Source organism: Prionailurus viverrinus, chromosome C1 (genome assembly GCF_022837055.1).
Source record: "Prionailurus viverrinus isolate Anna chromosome C1, UM_Priviv_1.0, whole genome shotgun sequence".
NCBI lineage: Eukaryota > Metazoa > Chordata > Mammalia > Carnivora > Felidae > Prionailurus > Prionailurus viverrinus.
Window position 1 is genome coordinate 58,374,071 of NC_062568.1, and position 26,206 is coordinate 58,400,276.

A 26,206-nucleotide genomic window follows, 5' to 3' on the forward strand; every position below is an offset into this window, starting at 1 on the left:
CTCCTTCCAATATCCTTCTTGTATTTTAATGGTTTATTTATTGGCAGGGGTGGGGGTGGGGGTGGGGGGTGGGGGGTGGGGGGTGGGGGTGGGGGTGGGGGTGGGGGTGGGGGGGTGGAGGGGGGCAAAAAGAGGAGGGTACAGAGGATCCAAAGCGGGATCTGCACTGACAGCAGACAGCCCTATTTGGGGCTTCAACTCACAAACCGAAGGATCAAGACCTGAGCTGAAGTCCCATGCTGAACCAACTGAGCCACCCAAGGCGTCCTTTCTTCTTGTATTTTTTAAACGTCTGCTTTTCTATAAGCGCTATCCTGTCTGAATTTAGGTGTGCTCATGTCTCCTGCCACCGTTAAAAACAAAACAAAACAACCTTCCCCCAACCTTACTTAGCACCAACTATTCTCACTTTTCATAGCGACGGTTCTTAAGAACTGTTCACATTGGCTCTAATTCCTAAACTTCCATTCATTTCACAATCCACCACAACTTGCTTTCTGCTTCTAGTCTATGAAAGCTGACCCCTCCCCTTCATTTGACACACTACCCATTCCTTCATTTAAACTGTCTTTTCTTACATCACCACCCTGTGAGTGTTCAACTTAAGTGACACAGGTAACCTAAAAAGAGGGAAACGAATGTAAAACAAAGTAGGGCATGAGACTGGCCAAGGAGGCAAAGGTAAGTGGAAATTGTTACTTTTTGAGACAGGCTTCCTGAGACTGGAAGACAGAGCTAAACCAGGTGTTAACACCAAGCCATCGTGACTTTCCCCCTTGCTTTCACCTTTCTTCCCTCATCCTTTGGGGGCCTGCAGGTACTCAAGGAAAGGTAGAGGGTTTTGGCCCTGTGAGAGGCAGCGGAGTCCGGTTTCGTAGCTTCGAGAAGAGACGGCTCTACCGGCGTCCACCGGTGGGTGATGCTCCCGGGTCGCCAGCGGAACCCGTCCGCGGGGCCGCGGTTGCAGCTCGGAGCGGGGCCGCCGGGCAGCGGACACAGCCGCGCGTGCGTGGCAGCGCTTCCGGCCCCGGTCCAGGCGCAAGCAGTCTCCCGGAGCGCCCTGACACGACGCGAGGAGCGTTGTGTTGACTCCGGGCTGCAGCCGCTGCGGGTCTCCGAGGGGCCCGAGATCGGCTCGGTATAACCTGCGGGCGGATCGGAGGCTGGCCCCAGGCTCCGCCTGCCGCTGGCGCTGAAAGGAAAGCTTGAACAGCCTGGGCTGGGTGTGCGCTTTGCTCCCTGCCTCCCCAGTCCGGCCCCGGCCAGCGGCAATGAAAAAAGGCGTGGGGGTGGGCGTGGGGGTGGGCGTGGGGCCGGGGGTAGGTGAGGGGGAGATGCAGGTTAAATGGGTTTCTCTGCAGATCCACTGCCGGTAAATCCTGCGACCCCACACTTAAAAAAAAAAAAAAATGAAGAAATTAAGGCTTAAGGAACTAGAAAGTCGCCTGCAACAAGTGGATGGATTCGAAAAGCCCAAGCTACTTCTAGAACAGTATCCTACCAGGCCGCACATTGCAGGTAGGGCGGCTGGTGACCAGGTCTTTGCTTCCCAGGGTTAGTCCCGTCTACTTACTCCATAATGAAAATAGAAGTTATTTGAATACAAAGAACGTCTAGAGGAATTCTGCTCTGAGATTGCATAGCACGTTAGAGAGGACTGTTTTGACACTGCAGCTAAAGACAGCCCCCCCCTTTATTGTTTTACTGTTTAGTTTTCTGCACACCCCTTAACACTGTCAGACATCATTTTAATGTTTGTTTCTGTCTTTATACTATAAACTCCTTGAGGGTAAAGAATTTCTCGGTCGTGTTCACACAATGAATGAATGCTAGGGTTGGTAGCCAAAGGACTGAGTTTAACAAATCCAGAATAGGTGCTATAAGGATGAGGATGCGTTTCAATTTTTAATGACCCAGAATCATCAGTGTTAATGTAAGAGATTGATATTGGGAGTACAGGAGAAAACAGGAAAAAATATTCATATTTAGTAAATCTATTACCAGAGTCACTGAGGAGTCTTAGGAAAATTAATTTGGGAATCCCTGCCAGCTCCAACATAGTTCTGTTTCTAAGCAGTCAATGAAAATCAAGGAAAATACATACATACCTGCACTTAACTCCAAAGTATTGTCAGAACTCCAAGCAAACTGGCACAAAACTGTGTCTGGGTTAAGACCTATTTTCTCAATTTAGATGACTTTTTTTTTTCTTTTTTCTTGAGAGAGAGAGAGAGAGACAGAGTATGAGTGGGAGAGGAGCAGAGAGAGAGGGAGACAGAGAATCTGAAGCAGACTCCAGGCTCTGAGCTGTCAGCACAGAGCCTGACGTGGGGCTCAAATTCACAAACTGTGAGATCATGACCTGAGTTGAAGTTGGACACTAAACCAACTGAGCCACCCAGGTGCTCCTAGATGACTTCTTTAATGTATTCTGGCTGTAGGGTTTCTTAGTGAAGTCTAATTTTTTTTTTTAAATCCATGTTTCATACCCATGGTGTACCATGCATGTGGATGTACTAATTATTTGAGATAGCAGCTCAAAGTCACTAACACCTGCAGCAGTAATTGGGACAGCAGTCAGACTGCAATATCCCTCTAATTGTGTTTTTCATAAAACCCCTGGATCCTAGGGCATCAGTGATGGCCAGTAATTCTTGCTGGGTTCAGATATCCACAGGGAGATATCAGTGGTGTTACTCACGCTTAACTTTTAGTATATATCCCACATCTTTGTGTATTTGAAAGATTGCTTTCTGATCTCAGCGGCTTCCGCTGTGCTCCTCAGTTCTCTTATTAGTTCTCATTAGTAGATATGCATATATATCTGTAGATCATGAGTATATGTGTCTAAAAGCTATATTGTGGATATAGGACTTCTCCTTTCCCATTCTATCTTGAACTTAGGGTACCTGTGTTCTAGTAACAAACTTGTTGCCAAAAAGTTCTGTGCCATTTTAATGTTAATGTTGTTCAATATTAGTGGCTCCCCGACTTACAGATTTCACAGATCAGTAAAATTTCAAAACAGTTTGGAGACTGACACAGGGTTGCCAAGTTGATATTTTGACAAAGACATTTTTTAAACCTATTTACATTTCAACATCAAATAAAGAACTAATGTATATGTGTGTATGGCAATGGTTTGAACAGGCTGAGGAAAAAACATTTTAACCTTATTTTTCTATTTTATTTTGAGTTTTGTCATTCCTGGCATTGTCAGCAGAGTAGTTTTTGGGAGCCACTGGTGTGCATTATTGTTCTTTGTTTTTAAAAATAATCTGGAACACCATTTGGGGAAGGAATAATGCAAAACAAGAAATTATGTTGGTCATTTACATGAATTGGATTTTGGTCATCAACTTGCTCTTATTTCCTAATATGTTTTTTATCTTTTAGCGTGTATGCTGTATACAATCCATAATACATATGATGACATTGAAAATAAAGTGGTTGCAGATCTAGGATGTGGTTGTGGAGTTCTTAGCATCGGAACTGCAATGTTAGGAGCTGGGTAGGTGATCCTGTATGTAATGTTTGGGTATAGGATGGCCTTAATAAGAAACATAAGTAGAATTAACTGAATTATATTTATGAGACTCTACACTATGAGATGAGGGGAGCAAGAATCTGATACTGAGTACATTTGAATGAGCAGAACAACAACAAAAAAATTAAAACACAAAATGGTTAACAGCAGCTATCAGATGCCTCCCTTATACACACCTCAGTTTCCAACCCTTGCCAAGTTGGGAAATCATGCTGTTGAAAGGCAATACTCACTCTTACTTTGCCAGTTGGGTTAAAAAAGCATATGGTTTTGATTTTGTCATTGTTTTGACTTGGGAGCTATAAGTAGTCACTCTTTGTGTTTTGTATTATAGGCTGTGTGTTGGATTTGACATAGATGAAGATGCATTGGAAATATTTAATAGGAATGTGGAGGAGTTTGAGTTAACAAATGTTGACATGGTTCAGTGTGATGTGTGCTCATTATCTAAAAGAATGTCCAAGTCATTTGATACAGTAATTATGAATCCTCCCTTTGGGACCAAAAATAATAAAGGTTAGTAACAAGAATCATGTGTACTGCTGTATTTGTAGAAAAGCAAGTTTTAAAAGTCATTTTCTTATTGATTGGGCTAAATGATTTTATCACTATTCATTAAATAAACCATCTCTTACCTATATAATTAGTACAATTTCAATTAAAAAAATTTTTTAAATGTGTATTTATTTTTGAAGGAGAGAGTGAGTGAGCTGGGGGAAGGGCAGAGAGAGAGAGAGAGAGAGAGAGAGAGAGAGAACGAGAGAGAGAATCTGAAGCAGGCTCCAGGGTCTAAGTTGTCAGCAGAGTCCAACGCGGGGCTCGAACTCATAAACCGCAAGATCATGACCTGAGCCGAAGTCAGATGCTCGACTGACTGAGCCACCCAGGTGCCCCATACAATTTGAATTTTTTAATGCATGGCTAGGGAATCGAATTTTTCAATCTTTGTTTTCATCTATTTGTACTAAGTGAACAGTCTTTTTACTCATTTACTATTTATACTGTACTCTCAAGAATGACTTACCTAACCCTTATGAATGATTATAATAATCCTGTAAAGGCTGTTATACTTTCTTTTTAATTTTTAATGTTTATTTATTTTTGAGAGAGAGTCAGAGTGCAAGCGGGGGAGGAGCAGAGAGCAGGAGATACAGAATCCGAAGCAGGCTCCAGGCTCTGAGCTCTCAGCACAGAGCCCAATGTGGGGCTCAAACTCATGAACCATGAGATCATGACGTAGCCAAAGTCGGACACTTAACCAACTGAGCCACCCAGGCACCCCAAGGCCGTTATGCTTCTAAAAACCTCTTTTTGATGCCTTAACACATGAGGGTTTCAACATGTATCCATTAGTAACAGTGACGGACTCTGGCTATTTATTTTGTGTATGCTTTGGGCAAGGAGGGTAGGAAGTTGGTAAGAAGATATGAAAAGTTTTCCCTCCAGCCCCCATCTGATTCTGATTACTATTGTTCCTGTTCTCTACTTCCTTGAAAGCTGTTAATTTGGAATATTAAAAGTTTTACTTTAGCCTTATTTAACCAAGATAGTATAATTCTGGTTTTATTCTATCAACTTTAAAAGATATTTAGATATTTTATTTATTTGTATCTGTCTTTTTGAAGGAACAATTTGAAGTGTCTATTTTGGAATTTGGAAAAAAAAAGTTTTTAATACCTGGTAGTCATTTAATCTTTTATTTTGATAACAGATATATAATGTAAACAGGAGCTTTTTCTATCTTAACAGGGACAGATATGGCATTTCTGAAGACTGCTTTGGAAATGGCAAGAACAGCAGTGTACTCTTTACACAAATCCTCCACTAGAGATGTAAGTTCAAATCATCATGATATTGTCAATTTAAAATTCATGACAGTGTTTTTAAGGATTTGTTGTGAATACTAATTACCAAGGTATCTATTTCTCCTGACCTTTATAAACATCTGGCACTTAGAAACTGAATTTTCCCTTTAAGTAGCTAGCATTTGTGATTAGCTTTCTCCCAGCCTTACATAACTTCTTTTGCCACAGATTTGCTCAGGCAGGAACTGTTACCAGGAAAGGGACTATGAAGTGTGGTATAACTACAGTTATAATATGTCCTAGTTAGCTAAGTCCTGGTACTCCCATTGTCCCTTTGTGTGCATGAGGGAGGCAGTAAGACCTGATTTTTAAGAACACTGAGCCTGGAGCTAAACTGATTTGAATTCAGAACCTACCTCTTCCATTCTTCTTCTTGCCAGCATGTAACATATGGGAGTATGTAAGATGTATTCTAGAACACTGGGTATATTATCTATCAATATAACATAGTGATCAAGGACACAGACTGTAGAGCCAGACTGCCTACGTTCATATCCAGACTATGGTTTCCCTGTGTTATCCTGGTCAAAGTACTTGAATTTAGCTTTCTTGGTCAAAGTACTTGAATTCAGCTTTACCACTATACTACTGTACTCACCGCTACACTGACAGTATTGAAATGGCTTGGTTTCTTATTTTCAAAATACTACCCATCCAGTTGAAAAAATTTTAAGGGTCTAATGAAATATAAAAGCTTGAGAACTCAATATGAAATATTAGCAGTAAAGCAATTTTCAAAAACTTATTTTAAAAATCAGCTCACATTAACATGTTATCTTCAGCATATTCAAAAGAAAGCTACAGAATGGAAAATCAAGATAGATATTATTGCAGGTAAGACAATTTTTTAAGTTTTTCACAAAACAAATCTAAATCCTAATTATTTAAGGACAATATATATCAGCCCAACCAGATTTTGTATATAGATGCTGAGAAAAGGTATCATAGAACATGTTTTCACTTTAGCAAAATTCAGTTTAGGTGATGGGTAATGGAAATGAAGTAATAGGTAATGGGTTGGAAATGAAGCAAAGGCAGGGTAGAGTGTTTGGCTAAAACTGTCTCAATTTATGCATTTTACTGAAAATTTATAATAGCACCCAACTATTTGGTCACACCGGGCTCAGAACAATATATAGCATCATAGTGACTTAAGAGCTTGAGCTTGGAGTGGGTCAGACCTGTGTGAAATCCATTCATGGAAAATACTACCAGATTATGCCTCATTACTTTTTTTTAATTAAAATTTTAATGTTTGTTTACTTTTGAGAGCACGCACACACACAAGCAGAGGAGAGGCAGAGAGAGAGAGGGAGACACAGAATCCGAAGTAGGATCCAGGCTGAGCTGTCAGCAGAGCCCTACTGGGCGTGTAAACTGTGAAATCACAAGCTGATGTCAGATGCTTAACCAAACGAGCCACCGAGGCTCCCCGATTACTTTTCTATTTCAATTTTCTAATTGTCCCTGAAGTCAAAGAACATGAAGCTTTTTTCTTTTAGTGGGGGATAGGATGTAATCATCCACACTGTAAATGTTTGATACATTTTTATTAATAAATTGGGTAATATTCACAAACATCAAAATGGGCAGAACCTGTAACTAGGAGCTAACTGTAAATCCAAGTAATTCGGAAGGCCTGAAATAAGAATACAATAGGGGAAATATCTTTATTTGATAATAAACTGTCCAGGATTAGCACTGTGGTATTAACCATGTAACTAGATCAGGTATTATTAATAATAATTAGTAATGTAATTATACAGTCTTCCTATTTACCCAATACTGTCATTCTATACCTAGTTTAAGGTATTAGAATATGCAACCTGGAGCACCTTAAAACAATTCCACATATACCAAACCACTGCCTTGCTACTCCAAATGTTGTCCTCAGACCATACTATTGACATCACTTGGGAGAGGAGTCTTGCATAATTCTAGGGTCCACCCAGACTTACTGAAATACACATTTCAAAAAGATTTGATTTGAAGATGATTGACTGCACATTAAAATTTGAGAGCTGTAGCTTATAGAGTTAGAATTTATGTTGGGAAACGTGAAGAATAGGCTGTCTCATTGCCATCCCTCTAACAGTGTTAAGTTTGGAGAACCTACGTTATTTCTTAGATTATGAAAAATGGATTTTCATTTGAGAGCTTAGTAGGAAAATAATTATACTACCAATACTAAAATCCAGAGAAGAAATTAAAAAATAAGCATGATTATGATCGCCAGGTATAGATTATTAGGAAATTAAAAATAGAAAGGTACTATCTCTTTTTTGTTCAACCGTTTTGGTTTTTAATGTTTATTCATTTTTGAGAAAGAGTGCTAACGGGGAGGGGTGGAGAAAGAGGAAGACAGAATCTGAAGCAGGCTCCAGGCTCTGGCTCAGACCCACAAACCATAGATCATGACCTGAGCTAAAGTCGGACGCTTAACCGACTGAGCCACCTAAGCACCCCAACTGTTACCCTTTCACACTCTTCCCCATAACCTCAAATTATGGTATAAATGACCAAAATAACAAAAATGCCAAACTCAGTTAGCCATAGCTAATCTCAGGGAAATAGCAAGTCGAATGTTCTCCTTACCAGGGTTAATTTAAGTACTTCATTAATTTTTTGAATGTATGTATATATATCAGGGGTGGTAAATGTTTAGAAATGTAATTTTTATTCTTAGATGACTTTTGTTTTATAGAGTTGCGATATGACCTGCCAGCATCATACAAATTTCATAAAAAGAAATCAGTAAGTCTCTTGATTCTGGCTTATCTACATTCAGTACTGAAGAACTTTTCAATGAGTGTTTCCAGTGTTAACAAGTTGCCCGAGTACATAAAGCCAGCAGGAGATAGAATAATTATCTATGGGAAAACAGCCAATATTCTGGTTTAAGTAAATTCTTTCTCATATGCTTTAGACACAAAAATAAAAAAAAAAAAACTAGGTTTTTGCTTTTTTATATAGTACATATTTTATTAGTTTGTACTAATACATTCTCATATTACAAAGGCAATTTACTGGAAAGATCTTTTGATATTTAAATCATTTGAAATAACACAAACAAAACTATACATTAAAAAAAAATCCTCATTTGTATAACAAAAAAGACAAGTTAACAAAAAACTTTCCTTTCTTACAGGTGGATATTGAAGTGGACCTAATTCGGTTTTCTTTTTAAAAGCGTCTAAAGACAAAAGCAGCTTAAAACCTAATTAAGATGAATAAAAAATTTTTTTTACTAAACTACTGGTCTCCAGCACCATTTTCTGTTTTCTGTTGTTTTAATGCAGGTTCCTCTTCTTTGTCTGTTTCTTCTCTTGCTCTTTTTGCTGGTCCTACACAATAACAGAATTTTTGTTATGTTCACTATATAGGCATTACTCTAATACTGAGCATAATTATCAAAAATAGTTCTGTTTAAAAACAACTTCCCAACACCAATGAGAAGGCTTTTCCTTTAGTACAGATCTTCTGCTCTCTAAACTTATCTTCCAAACATCTTTGTTTTCTACTTGTAAAACAGGATAACTTGTGTAAAATCACTGTCCAAGAATGTCACTATACAGAAGTTGAAAAACCCACATTGCTGTCCTTTCCCACAAATAATTTCTCATGAAAGTACCAAAGGACTTAGAAAAACTTACCGGATGCACCATTTTGATCGTGTTCATCATCACTATCAAATTTTGTTTTCTTGCCCTGAAACTGTACTTTTCCTTTAGCTGACCCAGTCTGGGCAGCTTTATTTCCCTTTCCCTTTCCTTTAAATCTGCGACCTATAGAAACATAATGAGAAATCCATTAAGAAATATTTTAAATCTCTTGTCAGTGTCTCTGAACAAGCAAATGAGTTAAAATAACCAATGGTCAAAGACAAATCGGAACTAATGACCTTTTGACTTCCATTTGTTTAGAGATTCTTGTTGATCTTCTATGATTTTTTTCAATGCTTCTTTTTCCACATCTCCTTCTAGTACTTCCCACGTCACTTCTTTGTTCCTTAATTGTAGGTTACCATTATTTGCATCTTTGGCTTTATCCAGTGCTTCCTTAGCTTTTTCTTTAAAAAGAATTATCCCCTATACCAAAGACAGACAATGAAAGCCACACCCTTAAGGTTTTTTTTAGATCCGTAGTTAATTCCTTTGCTCAAGTTATTTTTCCTACCTTGCAAATCTTCTATGCCATTACCAGTTTCAATGAATTTTACTAAACTTCAGGAAGGAAGTTACCACAAAACTCATAGTCACTAATATCAACAGTTATTCATAGTATAATTCAGAAAATATCAGATCACATCCAGTGATGGCAGTAACAAAATGGAAAGTAAATGAGTAAGTAAAAACTATTTCATAAACAAATTAAAAAATTATTTTATTTCTACTAATGTTGTCTTCTAAAAGATAAGTTTCGGGGCACCTGGGTGGCAAAGTTGGTTAAGCGTCTGACTTCAGCTCAGGTCATGATCTCACGGTTCGTGGTTTCGAGTCCCACGTCAGGCTCTGTGCTGACAGCTCAAAGCCTGGAGCCTGCTTCAGATTCTGTGTCTCCCTCTCTCTGACCCTCCCCCACTCATGCTCTGTCCCCCGCTCTCTAAAGAAGTAAACATTTAAAAACTAAATAAAAAATAAAAGTTTCTATGGATTTTTAAACTGATTGCTAAAAAGCACATGAATGTTTCCAAACCTCTTTTGCTCCTCTGACAAAGTCTATCCATTTTATTTCACCATGACTTGAGAAAAGGATGTGCAAATCCTCTCTACAGGTCTGATCATCTAACTCCCCTGAAAACTTCAGCAAGCAGCCAATCTTCTCTTCTAGAGATTTCTATAAAAACATACAAAGCAACAAAGAAATTTCTTAAAAGCAACCACAAATGGCTTAAACCACTCTATACCTAATACATGGAAAAAGCTTATAAATTAAAATGGTATTTTGAAGTAGTTTAACAGTGCATTTTCCTATGTCATCCCTTGTTCCACAACAGCTTGATTTTAACTTAATTTCTTCAACAAGTAATATTTACTTAGGTATATATGTTAATAAATAAATCTAGTTATTAAGTTACTTCTCTGGATAAATCATGATTTTAGGCAATATTACTGGGCTATGACTTTCGTACAATAACAACTATAGACACGCCTCAAAAAGTCCTCACTTTTTAGTCTCATAAATTTGAATTAATTATTTCTTTGGATACCAATAATACATACTTACCATTTCAGCATGTTCTGCTAACTTTTGTTTTTCTTCTTGCTCTCTACAAAAGAAATGTTAGTTAGAACGTTTCCTTTCACTGCAAGAAAAAATTAAATCCTGATAAAGTTAACCTCAATCACGATCACACACTGCTTAGTAATCAAAGCCAGTCCGTAAGTTTTATGATTGTTCAAGGCTGGGATGCAACACAATGTGGCCCCCAGATTATCAAGGCAGCTTAAGATCTCAATGTTTCACTAGCAAAAGAAAAATCTACTGCTACTCATTTCAGAACTCATCATCAAGCGCCACTTCCCAGAACCATTAACTCTATCCCTGTTAAACCTTTAAGGAATTAAAATGACTGGCTCAACGTACTTACTGTTTAGCTCGTAATTTAGCTTCCACTTTATTTTGCTTTCTTTCTTCATTTTTTTTTGCAAAGTAATCTTCCCTAAAGAACACAAAATATAGGGACTGAGTTCATGAGAACAAAGATAAGATGCAAATTATTTTGAGTGATTTAAGCACAGGAAGGAATGTTACATTTTCTATCAACATAATTACCTAAAAATTCAAAAGATGTCAAGGAAGTTACTTATTTTAATAGCTTTACTAAAAACCAATTCATATTCCATAAAACTTACAACTTTTAAAAGTCTACAACTGGGGCGCCTGGGTGGCTCAGTCGGTTAAGCATCCGACTTCAGCTCAGGTCACGATCTAGCGGTCAGTGAGTTCAAGCCCCGCGTCGGGCTCTGGGCTGATGGTTCAGAGCCTGGAGCCTGTTTCCGATTCTGTGTCTCCCTCTCTCTCTGCCCCTCCCCCGTTCATGCTCTGTCTCTCTCTGTCCCCAAAATAAATAAACATTAAAAAAAAGTCTACAACTCATTTTTTTTTTTTGTATATTCAGAATTGCACAACCATCACTACCATCTAATCTCAGAACAAAAAGAAACCCAACACCATAATAATCTCACACTGGTTTTCTCATTCATGTGTAGGAAAAAAAAGTAAACTATAAGTTATGTAAATTCTTTAATGTTTCATAGAATTTTCTACAGTGTTACTTTTTTTTTTTTAATTTTTTTTCAACGTTTTTTATTTATTTTTGGGACAGAGAGAAACAGAGCATGAACAGGGGAGGGGCAGAGAGAGAGGGAAACACAGAATCGGAAACAGGCTCCAGGCTCTGAGCCATCAGCCCAGAGCCCGATGCGGGGCTCGAACCCACGGACCACGAGATCGTGATCTGGCTGAAGTCGATGCTCAACCGACTGCGCCACCCAGGCACCCCCGGTGTTACTTTCACAAAAGGAGAAAATTCTACAATCTCTGAAACCCAAGAATAAGATCTATTATGAAAATTACATTAAAAAATACTTTTGAGGGTTAACACTGATTGCACGATTCATCAGTTTTCTCTAAGTCCGTCAGATTTAGCACATGGCATTTAAAAGACTGCGTAATGAGAAAGTAGGGGACAATGGCCTAACTTTACCACAAAATGCTCTGGTTTGTCCCAATTTTTGACACATACACACACACTAAAGAATGTGGTTCAGAGCACCTGGGTGGCTCAGTAGGTTAAATCTCTGACTCCTGATTTCGGCTCAAATCATGATCTCAGACTGAGCCCCGTATTAGGCTCATCCTGAGTAAGGAGCCTGCTTCAGATTCTCCCTCTCCCTGTGTCCCTCGTCCTCCCCTGTGTGGGCACTCTCTCTCAAAAACAAAAACGTGATCCAAATCCGTATTAAATAGTCCTTTGTACTAACAAATATAGACATGTATAGACTATGAGAACTAAGAACAGACTGGAAATTGTACAGGGATTGATTCTCTAACCACACCAAAAGCCCAAATTTTACTATCTAACTTGATTATGTTTTAGGTGCAAAATAAGTACTAAAACTTAATCTTTATTAACTGCTAACAGTGAAAAGGTACTAAAAAACACTTAAGGTCTCAAAGGACTAGTAGTTTCCACTGAGCAAATGTCAAGTATTTATCAAGGAATGCCCAAAGATACTAAAAATATTGTCCTTACAGGAGATGCTATTCCAAATTCTATATGCCAATGTGTCAACTCCATATAACTAAGTAGCCAAAAGAAACATCAGCATAAAGACTTACTTGAAAAGTATTAGCAAGTCTGTGTCTTTATACTTCTGGCCAGGGGTGTCAACAAACTTCTTAGCAGATTCAATACTCTCAAACACAACAAATATTGATCCCTATGAAAAGGGGAAGAAAACCCTTTTTAAAAAGGTATGTCCCATATATTTTTCAACTAGATAAAGTCTATTAATATCATACAACTGTACCTTAAATGCTTTGTGCAATGTTCTTCTCATCTGAATATTTAGTACTTGACCTTTATCTTCTAACCATTCTTTTATGTCATCAAGGGTTGCATCAGTTGGGAAGCCTTTCTGTGAAGAGTAGAAAGAAATGGACAAATGACTTCTCAGGTAAACAATTTATCAGAAATTCTGACTCATTCTGTCTTGAAACCAAGCCAAGGATACACATATCCATCTCCCTCTGTCCCTTAAATGTTTAACAACAGCTCTAGTTAAGAGCCACTGTACTCCAGTGCAATAAAAGTGACTAATTTAGAATTTGCTTCAAAATAATCTACTTGGGACAGAGATAAAACAAGATTAATTGTGTGTTAATAACTGAAGTTGGATAATGGTACATTATACAGTCAATCTACCTTTGTAGGTCTGACATTTTCCAGGAAAAAAAAAATCTACTTAAAAAAATTAAGATGCTAAAGAAAATTACTATCAAGATTGGCTACTGATAAATAAGATGTTGATAGGCACTGGGTGCTTACAACATGCCCAAGATTTTGTACAATGGTATATAAGGGTTTTTTTCATTTAATTCTCGTAATAGTTCTATAAAGTAAAAAATATTCTCCTCGTTTATGAAGATAAGGCTTAGGTTAGGAACATTGTTCAGGAACACACAGGAAATGGTAAAGCTATGATTCCTGAGTCCTTATCCTTATCCACTCTACCAAATGGTTTTTCTAAATAAGATATATTTAAGATACAATTAAGTGCGTTGTTAAAGGCCTACTTACAATATACACAGATCTGTTTTTTACGTCATTCTTATATTCATCAGTCACTTCAGGGAGGGGTTTGCTTGGAGATCTTCTGATTTTAGTTTTATCTTCACTTATTTCCATGAGTTCAGCCTTTGATTTGCTCAATGCTTCTACTATCACATTAAAGTCTGTTGTTAGACGGTTTAACCTGAAGAATATATATAAAAGGATCATAAAACTTCATAGTAGCACTTGTTAACAGAAAACTCTAAAGATGATTTTAAAAAGGTTTTTACCTATTGAATTTTATCATTATCTCCAAAGGTACCCAGCCTTCATCCAGTTTAATCTGTTCCTTTAAAAATTTGTCCCGTGGCAAATTGAAGTCACCAAAATAATACTGCAAGATAATTACATTATATTTCAGAGCACTGTATAATATTGACTCTAATTCTGAAGCTGGTTTTTTTAATTACCATTACATCACCATGTTCTATTCTTTAAAAATACATGTCATAACTTAAGAAGCAATAAACATTTTCTCCCAAATATACTATAATGAAACATTTACAATACAAATTAAAAAGATAAAACCAAAAATTTATTACTGAAACAATGTAATTAGCAGATATGTGAACAGACTATCAAGTCTTTAAAAACATAGTTAAGGATTTAGTATATGAGAAGCCTCTTGTTTCAAATCAGTGTGTGAAGAACAGATTGTTAAATAAAAAGAACTGGAATAAACTTGATTAATCTCTCTAATTTTTAAAAGTTAAAAAAAATAGGCAAGTGTTTATTTAAGCATAAAAACACTATTTCTCAGTATAAAAGCAAAAAAGACAAGAAAACTATACATGGAAAGACCCAGGTATGACTACTTGGAATGCCAAAAGTAACTAAAAAGTAAAAGACAAAGAAGTTTGTTGATAATTCTTATAAATCAAGGGTGAAGAAAAAATTCTGAAAACCCTAATAGAAAAATGGGTAAAGGACATCAAAAAATTACTAAGAATGTAATATAAACATATAAAAGTTCAACCTCATTATTAATCGAAGAAATGGAATTTAAAGCAATTAAATAACACTTTTCACCTAACAAACTGGCCAAAATTCTAAAAACAGGAATACCTAGTACTGTCCTGAACACAGACAAATGGTCATGCAGGTGGAGATGTAAACTGGCAATAAGTATCAAAGGTTTTAAAAAATGTGCATAACGCTTGAGCTGGAACATCTCCTTATCAGTGAACATAGTTACCAAGATTTATATATAAAGATATTCATCACAGAACTCTTACAGCTAAAAAAAATAGAAATACCCTACGTCAAACAGGGGACTGGGTAAATAACTGAGGACACAAAACTACTCCCCCAAAATGCATCCATGTGTGATGGGGAAAGGGAAGGAAATAAGAATTATGTTAGTGTGAACACTGACCACAAAGTATGAAGGGGTATTCATTAGGTTTTTAACTTTGATTACTGCAAGAGAACAGAATTTGAGAGGTGGCAGATTGTGGAAGGGACATTATTAACTCTGTCTATACACATCTTTGTACTTTCTAAATGATAAACTGAAGTTTGTAATTTTTCTTCACAAAAATTATAATGAAATTAGTACAAAAACTTGTAGCACAGGATATTTTAAATGGCAGAGAAGTGCAACTTAAAAAGTTCTGAGAATTGCAAAAACCACCAAATAATATGATCTGAAGTTCCTCGGTAAGAACAGAAAACATTAAGAGATAATTTCCCACAGAGCCATTATGGACACTGAAAAGCTTCAATTTAAATATAATACCTAAGTTCAAAAAAATGCTGACTGAAAACAGACACTCCCTCGCTCTCTGCCCCTCTCCTGCTCTTGCTCTCTCCCTCTCAAAAATAAACATTAAAAAAAAATAGACACTCTGTTAAAAGTTGTAACAGCCCAGAACTTAGCTTAATTGGGCAGACAAATCTACTAGGACCTTCAAATAGATAAAGTGTTATTTAACAGAGAAGTTGCTTTACAAAGAATTTTTACTTTATTATGTGCCAGGAACTCTTCTGAATGTTTTACATTTTATTAACTAATGTAATCTTCACAACAACCTTAGGAGGAGGAGGGTACTATTATCCTCACTTTATAAACTGGGGAAGGAAAGCAAAAAAGTAACATTAGTCTATAATGTTACCTTTTGAAAGGTTTGCAGGTCTTGGATTTCATAAACTGATTTCACTAATACAAAACTCTACACTATTGTGAGTTCATCTAATTCCAAGTATCAAAGACAAACCAGATGTTTAATACTCTACACGAAATGTTTAATAGGTCAGCATAGTGAAATTAAATGTTCCTTCTGTATTTGTTTTGAGGCTCTACATTTCCTTTCAAAGAAAGAGTGCATTTTTGCAATTTAATATCACAAGAATCCTACCTCAATCTGATGACAGATTTTGGCCTCGAGAGCAGCCATTTTTTCATTATCACCATTTTCAGCCATTGTGGCTATCTGCAAATTTTCCCAAATTGGCATAAAGAGGTTATTATTTTTTTTACATACTACTCAAGACTAGAAGAATGTTTTAAAGCTATCAATTATTTTCTAAAAAATCAACAATTTTTAATTTCACAGTTTCAATTTCTCTACTCAATTCTCAAATTTCAACAAAAGAATGTTGGAATAAATGATGGAACATTGAAAAGGATAGATAATCTGCAACCCTTTCAGTAAATCACGTTTCCATCTCTATAACAAAGCAAGTAGTTATCTTCACTTAGCTGATCAAGAAAGCACTGGGCAAAAACTCCATTCAACTCCTTACCAACCATGTCCAGCTTTAAGCAGATCACCATCTGTCAGTATATTTCGATCCATCTCAGTTCTATTTGTTTGGCGTGGGTTGCACGTCTTTTAAAATTACTCACAGCTGACTTACCAAAAACTTATCAGCGAAGATTAAGTATCATAATGATACTTGAAAAAATCAAATATTACCATCAGGGTTAGATTAAAATCTGTATGTTAAGGAACACGTGATAATTTAAGAATCTGGGGGCACTAAAATAATGTTAAGCTGGGGTTATGCCCCCGAATTCACCAATATATTGGTTAGCCTTACAACCAGTTTCCTGTTTCACTTCCCTGACATTGGCATTGAAGGAAAAAGTGAGGTTGTGAGGCTGGTTTGCTAGGCAGCACAAACCAAGTTTTCTGACTTCAAATGACTTGACTCCAGTGCTCTATTAAACCACCCAGTCATCCACATTCACAAAAATATATTTGTAAGAACTCATAAGGATTGGGGCGCCTGGGTGGCGCAGTCGGTTAAGCGTCCGACTTCAGCCAGGTCACGATCTCGCGGTCCGTGGGTTCGAGCCCCGCGTCGGGCTCTGGGCTGATGGCTCAGAGCCTGGAGCCTGCTTCCGATTCTGTGTCTCCCTCTCTCTCTGCCCCTCCCCCGTTCATGCTCTGTCTCTGTCTCAAAAATAAATAAAAATGTTAAAAAAAAAACTCATAAGGATAGATGCCACTAGTTGACTCTAGTGAACTATCTTTGGTACACTTCTTCAAGTTACCGCTTTTCACACTGTAACTGCTATGCAGTAATCTGGATGCACACTGGAAGCTCCTATAATAGGTATTTGTATGGTGCCATTCCACTACAAAATTTGCATTGTTTGCCGACCACAACCTACATTCCTAAATTATTACCATGATCTAGGGTCCCTTACAAAGCAAAGGATGAAACAGATAAGAACTGTTCCGTCGTTACAAGACTTCTTTGGCCTACCCAATTTTGAAACTTCCGTTTCACAAGATAATGTACAACTAGAAGTGAAATATTACCTACACTTTCTCACTTCGCACAGAATCCTTGACGTGAGTGAACGAGGGACACTAAAGACCCTAGAGAGGTGACGCTAGAGGAACACCTGCGGCCCCCATTCCCCGACCTCCAGTTGGTCCCACGGGATCCAAGGGCGCCTCCGGCGATTCACCACAGCCAACCACCTCAGAAACTGAAAACACTGCCCTAAACGTCCACCTTCGGCGACACCGAAACACGGAGAAGGTAGGAAGTCGAAGACGCAGTGGGAACGCCGGCAGCCTCCGTCCAAAGAACCCGCCTGAGTCCAGTCCCAAAGCAACCACTGGCCCGCTCCGACCCCAGCACGTGCGGGAAACCCCGGTTCCTGCATTCCTCTCGGGTCAGCTCTGCACCTCGCCGCGGCCCGCGCCCCTCCGCGGCCAGCCCTGCGCGCCGCCTCGGGCTGCGGCCCACGCGGCGCTCGCCCGGAACATGCGGACCAAAGGAGTGGACGCACCCGGCGTGAGGCAGAAAGGAAAGGGAATGCGCCGCAGCCACGCAAAGCATATCCTTTTGTACTTCTCTTTTGCCACCCTGAGTTGCTCACCTTTAAGGTCCGGGTCCCACAGAGCCACGCTACAAAAACACTAACAGCGACAACAACGTCTCCACTTCCCAGCGCCGCCGGGTGGCCTACCGCGCGTAAGGAAGATGGGGGCCTTCCCGGCAGCCCTCGCGGCCCAAGTGGGCGGAGCTTCGGGCCGCTGGAGCCAGCGCCGCGTAAGGAGTATGCGCGCCGGCCGTGGGCTCCCACGGCCCGCGAAGTCCCGCCCCCTCGCCAAGGAGATTGGTTTGAAGTGTCCTGCAGGGTGGTGGAGAGTTTTAGGGTAAATATATATTAAGTATTTCTAGACCGCGTTTGTATCTCCGGTACTTACTTCGGCTCTTCATGCGTATGAAGTTTTGGCTTTTTTTCAGATTATGCTTCTCAAAAAATTTGTTTTACTTGATCCGTATATATATCTAAACTGTATCGCGTTGTGATAGTTCTCAAAAAAATGGCAAGTGAAATTTTTTAAAAATCAGGGATTCAGGAATCTTAGGGTTGAGAAAGCAACAGAGTAGAGCGTTTAGGAGCTGGGACTCTGGAGTCCGATTGCCTGCACTCAAGTAATGGCTCTCCTTGTTTACAGACTTTTTCGTTGAGCGATTTACTCAGCTTCTCTGTCCCTCGTGTATCAAGTGGGGCCAATGATAAATATTACCTACTTCATACAGTTGTGAGCATTAAACGTGATACAACATGTTCCTTACTGGGAACTGCTTTGCATATAGTAGGAGGAGCAGGTGACGTTAATTTAAAACAAAAAACGTAATTTTAGAAGACCAAGATGCCATCTAATGCAGAAATCAATTACCTCTGCTAGAACTCTTTTCTATTAGTATACTTTGTGCACGATAATATAGTCACTAACGGAGTTTTTTTTTTCTTGTGAAGTAATCTTTATTTTCCCCTCAGTTTTCTTGAAAATTTGAGATCCCTACGTGATCTCAGGGCTTTTTGGCAGTCCCATAATAGATCAAATATATTTATTTGGGGGGAAAAATGCAGTTACAGATTCAATCCAGACATTGCATCAAGACGATGAGAAAAAAATTAGGTATACTCAGGTAATTTTAATTCAAATTAATCAGGTTCTCTTTTATTCACTCATCAAGTTCAGTACTTATCTAGTCTCTACTTTCTGCCAGACTTAATTAAAAAGTTAATTTTCTTTTTTGATCAAGTCAGTGAGAATTTAGGTATTTAACAAAACACATCGAATATGTGTCAAAGTACTCTCACTCATCCATTCAGCAAACTGTTTTATTACATACCTACTAATGTCCTGGTATGGAGCTTAGCACTGGGAATAAAAAGACCAGACTCTGCCTAGAAACAGTGGCACCTAAACAAATGTAACTGCTCCTTTATGCCCTATAGTGTCTGGGTAGAACTGCAGGTACAGTCTACTTCGAGAAACCACGTTTACTGCGGGACATTTATTTAGTATTCCTATTGGGTCCCTAGTCCTTTAGTCTCTCTCTCCCCTCCCCTCCCGCTTCCATCTCTGTTCTTCCCTTTCTCTCCCTACCCCCTCCCTCCCCTTCCCTCTCTCTTCCAGAGGCCAAGCTTCCTGGCTACACAGCTGCAAGCTTCATTTTTTCAGAAAAAGCACCGTGAAGACTTTCTTGCTAATATCCACCTCTTTCATACCTTAACTTTATAGGATAATATACTAAAGGACCATCTCTTGGTACCTACATTGACATAGATGAAATTCATACACATAATGCTGAGTTAAAGAAAAAAAAAAACTTTTAGAAGAAATCTAAAATGCCACTTACAGTGGCATTCAACACATACAATGGAATTTCGCCTTAAAAAGGAAGGGTATTCTGTCGTATGCTACAGCATGGATGAACCCGAGGACATTGTGCTAAGTGAAATAAGCCATTCATAAAAACACAAATATTATAGGATTCCACTTAGATGAGGTACTTAGAGTAGTCAAAGTCATAAAGACAGGAAGCTTAATAGTGGTTGCCAGGGAACGGAGGAGGGGAGAATGGAGAGTTACTGTTTAATGGGTACGGAGTTTCAGTTTTACATGATGAAAGAATTATGGAGATAGATGGTGGTGATGGTTTCGCAATATGAATGTGTTTAATGCCATTGAACTGTACACTTCAAAGTGGTTAAGATAGTGTTAAACAACAAAAATTTGTTGCCTGTACAAGGCTGATGTTACAAACTGTATCAGAGTCCCAGCAGGAAAAAGTGATATACTCAACTTGGGTAATTTCAAGAGTTTAATAAACCACTTTCTACAAAATTGTAGGCAGGGCATAAATAAACTGTGAGGGATAAGGCAGTATCCTAGGACTAGTAACAATGAAGGTTCTTTTACCATCCCAAGGGCTGACTGAATAAAACAAGGAAGTGGTGACAAAGAGGACTGTTTGGAGAGGGCCCTCACAAGAGGCATCCAACTCATGCCAACACTGCAGGGAAGGAGCCAGGGAAATAAAGGTCAGAGTATGTTGCCCCTTTGCTCCAATCTGTTACCAGTACTCTCCTTCAACTGGACCCAACCAGAATGCATCGCCTCCCCCGTGGAGACTGGACCTGGAGGAGCAAACAGAAGATCCAGCACACAAAACACAGGAACACACTTTGTCCAAGGGAAGGAAGAGGATATTTATACTGATTTCTCAAGATCAGAGGTGGATTTACAGTGAAGCTAATGAAGTTTAAGCTTCAGAGCTCCTCAGTTACATAGGCTCTTTCCAAAGCCTGGGAGGAATCCTAGTAACATGTTCATGAGATAGTGTTTTTGTTAAATTTGCAGAAGTAAAATATTTTAACCAAGATCATTAAAACTGGTGTTCTTTCAGGACGCCTGGGTGGCTCAGTCGGTCGAGCGTCCGACCTCAGCTCAGGTCAGGATCTCAGGGTTCGTGAGTTTGAGCCCTGCATTGGGCTGTTTGCTGACAGCTCAGAGCCTGGAGCCTGTCTTCAGATTCTGTGTCTCTCTGTCTGCCCCTCCCCTGCCCGTGCTGTCCCCTGCCCATCCCCTGCTCTCTCTCTCTCAAAAATAAATAAAACATTTAAAAAATTTAAAACTGGTGTTCTTTCCATTTCAAATTTCCCTCCATCCCATTTCGCCTAGTGTCTGATAGTGTTAAAGGGATATGGGCATTTTTCTTATCTGTTTAAGAAGCAGTTGAATTGAGAATAAGCCATTATATCTATAATTTGAACAGATGTTTTAGAACATTTCAGTAAAACGTGAGGAAATTACAGGTTTCAGAGTTATTTATTTATTAAAAAAATGTTTAATATATATTTTTGAGGGAGAGACAGAGCGTGAGCAAGAGAGGGACAGAAAGAGACGGAGACACAGAATCTGAAGCAGGCTCCAGGCTCTGAGCTGTCCGCACAGAGTTATTTAATAAAGAACTGAGAAAAATTCATAAAATTAATGGAGTATGAAGATAAAGTGATAAAGAGAATGGTAGTGGGCATAATTTTGACTTCAAGAAGCAAATTATACCAAAAAATTTTTAGATCATCTCAATAGCAGCAATTGATTAGGAAGAAGAATAAATTCCAAAAAAGAAAGGAATAAGCCTTTTGGATTATTTACAATCCAATTAATGAAGAGAAAATCATAACACATTGTAAAATGTTTTTTAATTTTTAAAAATATTCATTTATTTATTTTGAGAGAGAGAGCACACAAGCAGGGGAGGGGTAGAGAGGAGAGACAGAATCCCAAGCAGGCTCCGGGGCATCAACTCTGAGCCCAGCGCAGGCTCGAACTCACAGATTGTGAGATCATGGCCTGAATGGAGATCAAGAGTTGGACGCTTAGGGCCGGCTGAGTGGCTTAGTCAATTAAGCGTCTGACTGTGGCTGGGGTCATGATCTCGTGGTCAGTGGGTTCCAGTGCCCATTAGGGCTCTGTGCTGACAGCATGGAGCCTGGAGCTTCAGATTCTGTATCTCCTTCTCTCTCTCTGCCCCTCCCCCACTCACACTCTGTCTCTCAAAAATTAATAAACATAAAAAAAATTTAAAAAAAAATTGGACACTTAACCAACTGTGCCATCCAGGTGCCCCCCCAAAATTTTTTTTGAAAGAGAGAAAGTGCGTGTGAGCGGGGGAGGGGCAGAGAGAGAGAGAGAGAGAGAGAGAGAGAGAGAGAATCTTAAGCAGGCTCCACACTGAGCTGGGGGACTGACTCAGGGCTAAATCTCAGGACTGTGAGATCATGACCTGAGCCCATATCCAGAATTGAAGGCTTAACTGACTGGGCCACTTGGGTGCCCCCAAAATTAAATTTTTTGATCACTTAAAAATAATGACAACAAATATGATCTAAAATTATACCATTATAATGATTGCCATCAAGTAACATATGTGAAAAAAATGATAGTTTTCCTAAATTTGATAATACTCTTTTTAAAAAATGTTTAGGGGCGCCTGGGTGGCGCAGTCGGTTAAGCGCCCGACTTCAGCCAGGTCACGATCTCGCTGTCCATGAGTTCGAGCCCCGCGTCGGGCTCTGGGCTGATGGCTCGGAGCCTGGAGCCTGTTTCCGAGTCTGTGTCTCCCTCTCTCTCTGCCCCTCCCCCGTTCATGCTCTGTCTCTCTCTGTCCCAAAAATAAATAAAAACGTTGAAAGAAAAAATTTAAAAAATGTTTATTTATTTTGAGGGTGGGTGAGAGCGCACATGGGGGATGGGCAGAGAGAGAAAGAGAGAGAATCCCAATCAGGCTCCACTGTCAGCACAGAGCCCAACTCAGGGCTTAATCTCATGACCACGAGATCACAACCTGAGCTGAAATCAAGAGTTAGATGCTTAACCGACTGAGCTTCCCAGGTGTCCCTAAATTTGATAATACTCTTAAATATTTACAAAGCATCACCAATAGCAATGCCTTTCAAGTAACCAATAATAAAAAGCATCCTAGAGAAATTCTAACTATTCTAGAGGAAAGACTGAATTATCTTTGTACCATTTTCTACAGAATATACTCTTTCTGTAGAAAATGTTACAAAATTATTGTTATATACAGATTGATCAAAACCTATGAAGCCAAAAGTGTAGGGGAAAGTATTAAAGAAATGTTTCTGGCAGTTAGCTAATTTAAAATGTTATTTTTTCTGGATTTTGTGGTATTTGTCTTTATTGTGATTTATCATTTCATTTAAAGAGATACTCATTTTCCCACATAATTTGGTATTCTTTTTCTTTTTTTTTTTTTAATTTTTTTTTCAACGTTTTTATTTATTTTTGGGACAGAGAGAGACAGAGCATGAACGGGGGAGGGGCAGAGAGAGAGGGAGACACAGACTCGGAAACAGGCTCCAGGCTCCGAGCCATCAGCCCAGAGCCCGACGCGGGGCTGGAACTCACGGACCGTGAGATCGTGACCTGGCTGAAGTCGGACGCTTAACCGACTGCGCCACCCAGGCGCCCCTGGTATTCTTTTTCTTAAAGTGAGTCCCCCAAATTTCATTTAGCATCATGCCCCATAAATTCAGATATGACTCTGCTCAAAATACAAAAGTGAGCCTACTCACTGCAATGATAACAACAGCAATTAAATTACAACATGAAGCACTCTCTCATGGATGGATGACAGGCATATATTGAAAAGACCTTAGAAACTTCATTAATGAAGGAGAGAAAAGAAACAAAACCAGCTGAGATGGGGTAGGTGGCATTGTGGAGGAAATCCTGACCCATACAAGTCAGGCAGCAAAGTGGTAGAAAATCATTCCAGAAGCAAGACTACTTTAAGAAATTCCCTATCATGCAGAGGTCTCCCAGGAAAGCTTTGTGAAGACAGGAGCAGCATAGGAAGGTCTGGGGGATCTTCTCTTAACACAGAAGCTGAAACCATGCTTTGGGGGCACCTCCCACTGAGAGGACTGGTCTAATCCCCACATTGGGGAGCATAACTGGGCAGTTAGTAGAAAAATCCCAGGGAAAAAGTTCTCTCTTACTCATTCAAAAACAGAAATGAAGTAATAAATTAACTCAGAACAACCATGGGGAATTTTGAGAGAATCGTGGGACCTCAATGAAAGAAATCCATAGATGAAGTATTGTTTTGCAAAGGTGTTGCTGATAAACCATTGGTAGGCTTTGAAAAATAATTCACAAGGAGAAAGCTAAGAGAGTTGCAAGTTTTTTTTGTTGCTGTTGTGTTGTTTGTTTTCATTTTTATCACAGAAATTTTCAAGAATGCTCCAAAAGTAGAAAGTATAGTATAGTAACTCCCCAAATACCCACCATCCAGTTTCTACATTTATCACCATATGATCACTTTTGCTTTATCTGTATGCTACCCACTTCCCCAAAACCGTCAGCAGACTATTTTAGAGCAAATGGCAGGCATAATGATTTCATCCACAAAGTCTTACATCTGTATCTTTAAGAATAAGGACTTGGGGCGCCTGGGTGGCGCAGTCGGTTAAGCATCCGACTTCAGCCAGGTCACCATCTCGCGGTGAGTTTGAGCCCCGCGTCAGGCTCTGGGCTGATGGCTCAGAGCCTGGAGCCTGTTTCCGATTCTGTGTCTCCCTCTCTCTCAGCCCCTCCCCCGTTCATGCTCTGTCTCTCTCTGTCCCAAAAATAAATAAACGTTGAAAAAAAAATTTTTAAAAAAGAATAAGGACTTAAAAATAGCCATCTTTACCATTATCATACTCAAAAAGTAAATTTAATAAAAATGATTCAATATCATCAATAGGCAGTCAGTACTCAAATTTCTTTGCCTCATAAATATATTTTCAGTTCCTTTATTCAAATCAGGATCCAAATGCTATTCATATATTGCATTGTTGATATGCCTCTTAAAATTATTTTAATCTATATGTTCTTTTCTTTAGTTTTCCTCACCATTTATTTGTTGATGGAATCAAATCATTTCCCTACAGAATTTGCTACATTCTAGGTTTGGCTGATTGTATCCTGGGTGTTATTTAAAATGTTCCTCTGTTCCCTGCATTTCCTATAAACTGAAAATTAGGTCTAGAGGCTTGATAAGATTCTGGCTATAAACTTTGGGAGGAACATTCCATAGGTAATACTGTGCTTTTATTGCATCACATTAGGAGACATGTATGGTCTATTAGTCTCCTTTTTGGAATATTAAAATTAATCATTGGGGGGCACCTGGGTGGCTCATCAGTTGAGGGTCCAACTTCAGCTCAGGTCATGATCTCACGGTTTGTGGGTTCCAGCCCAGCGTTGGTTTCTGTACTGACAGCTTGGAGCCTGGAATCTGCTTAGGATTCTGTGTCTTCCTCTCTCTCTCTGCCCCTCCCCAGATCATGTTCATTCTCTCTCTCTCTCTCTCTCTCTCTCTCTCTCTCTCTCAAAAATAAATAAACTTAAACAAAATTAATCACTGAGCCCAAGCATTGTCTGATCCAGAATCATAAAGTTCCCCATCAGCTTCTCACCTAATGATTTTAGCAGCTGTTGATGATCAATGACTAGATCCATTATTTCATTCAGATGGCAAAATGGCGATTAGTCCATCATTCCTTCTGCATTCATTAGCCGATACTATTTCTTGGGAGAAGTTGTCCCTCATCTATGCTGCCATAGTACCCCACACGTCCCCAATTATAACACTTCTTATTGTTTTTGTATATGAATTAAGACTTGAAATCTTTGTTCTGGCCCTTGTACCTTATCAGAGCCCACATATAAGTGTTTCTGACATCTCTTGAAGGATACTACATCATAACTAGACCAATACACTAGGGCTCACTCAGTAAAGCCCGGAGCTTTCATAGCTCAATGATGCTTGCTCCCAGTGCAGAATACACACTATCCCTCCGCCCTCCTATCCCTGAAAGGCCAAGAGGCTCTAGGCCTTGTTTCCATGAGACTCCTCCTACCACATCCAAGTCAAGGTGACTGAGGAGCCATTGCAGACACCATTGACAGCTTGAATACTGTGGACTTCTACCCCAACCACAAAGAAATATTGGAGTCGGGGGAGAAGTGTATGGTATTGTGGTATACTCATACAAGAGGTCTAGTTTAAATACATTAAATAATTCCATACTGGATAATCTTTTACTTTTACTAAGTAAGTTTTAAAATTCTGTAAAAAAAATATAATTTGAAGAGGCAGATTTCTACACTATTACAT

The 26,206-nt window shown here is 39.0% G+C and overlaps 2 protein-coding genes across 5 annotated transcripts; one reads left to right on the forward strand and one right to left on the reverse strand.

The window, feature by feature from the left end:
• Nucleotides 1-1,012: 1,012 nt before the first annotated feature.
• On the forward strand, nucleotides 1,013-8,664 carry METTL5 (methyltransferase 5, N6-adenosine). Of its 4 annotated transcripts, none has more exons than XM_047871104.1 (8): nucleotides 1,013-1,138; nucleotides 1,362-1,518; nucleotides 3,397-3,511; nucleotides 3,882-4,063; nucleotides 5,297-5,379; nucleotides 6,195-6,246; nucleotides 8,117-8,166; nucleotides 8,561-8,664. In XM_047871104.1, exons 2-8 carry the CDS (start codon nucleotides 1,410-1,412, stop codon nucleotides 8,597-8,599), a joined length of 630 nt encoding a protein of 209 aa, XP_047727060.1. In that variant the 5' UTR covers nucleotides 1,013-1,138; nucleotides 1,362-1,409; the 3' UTR covers nucleotides 8,600-8,664. The 4 variants fall into 4 exon arrangements, with proteins under 4 accessions (XP_047727060.1, XP_047727059.1, XP_047727061.1 ...); XM_047871103.1 differs by having other exon boundaries at nucleotides 1,023-1,223; XM_047871105.1 differs by lacking the exon at nucleotides 6,195-6,246 and having other exon boundaries at nucleotides 1,023-1,223.
• SSB (small RNA binding exonuclease protection factor La) lies at nucleotides 8,378-18,230 on the reverse strand. The gene is made up of 12 exons (XM_047871102.1): nucleotides 18,090-18,230; nucleotides 16,108-16,182; nucleotides 13,981-14,084; nucleotides 13,718-13,892; nucleotides 12,948-13,055; nucleotides 12,757-12,857; nucleotides 11,003-11,074; nucleotides 10,639-10,681; nucleotides 10,108-10,248; nucleotides 9,314-9,500; nucleotides 9,066-9,197; nucleotides 8,378-8,756 (listed from the first exon to the last, which is right to left on the reverse strand). The coding sequence occupies exons 2-12, from the start codon at nucleotides 16,171-16,173 to the stop codon at nucleotides 8,665-8,667; spliced, it is 1,221 nt and encodes a 406-aa protein (XP_047727058.1). The 5' UTR covers nucleotides 16,174-16,182; nucleotides 18,090-18,230; the 3' UTR covers nucleotides 8,378-8,664.
• Between the last annotated feature and the right edge of the window lie 7,976 nt (nucleotides 18,231-26,206).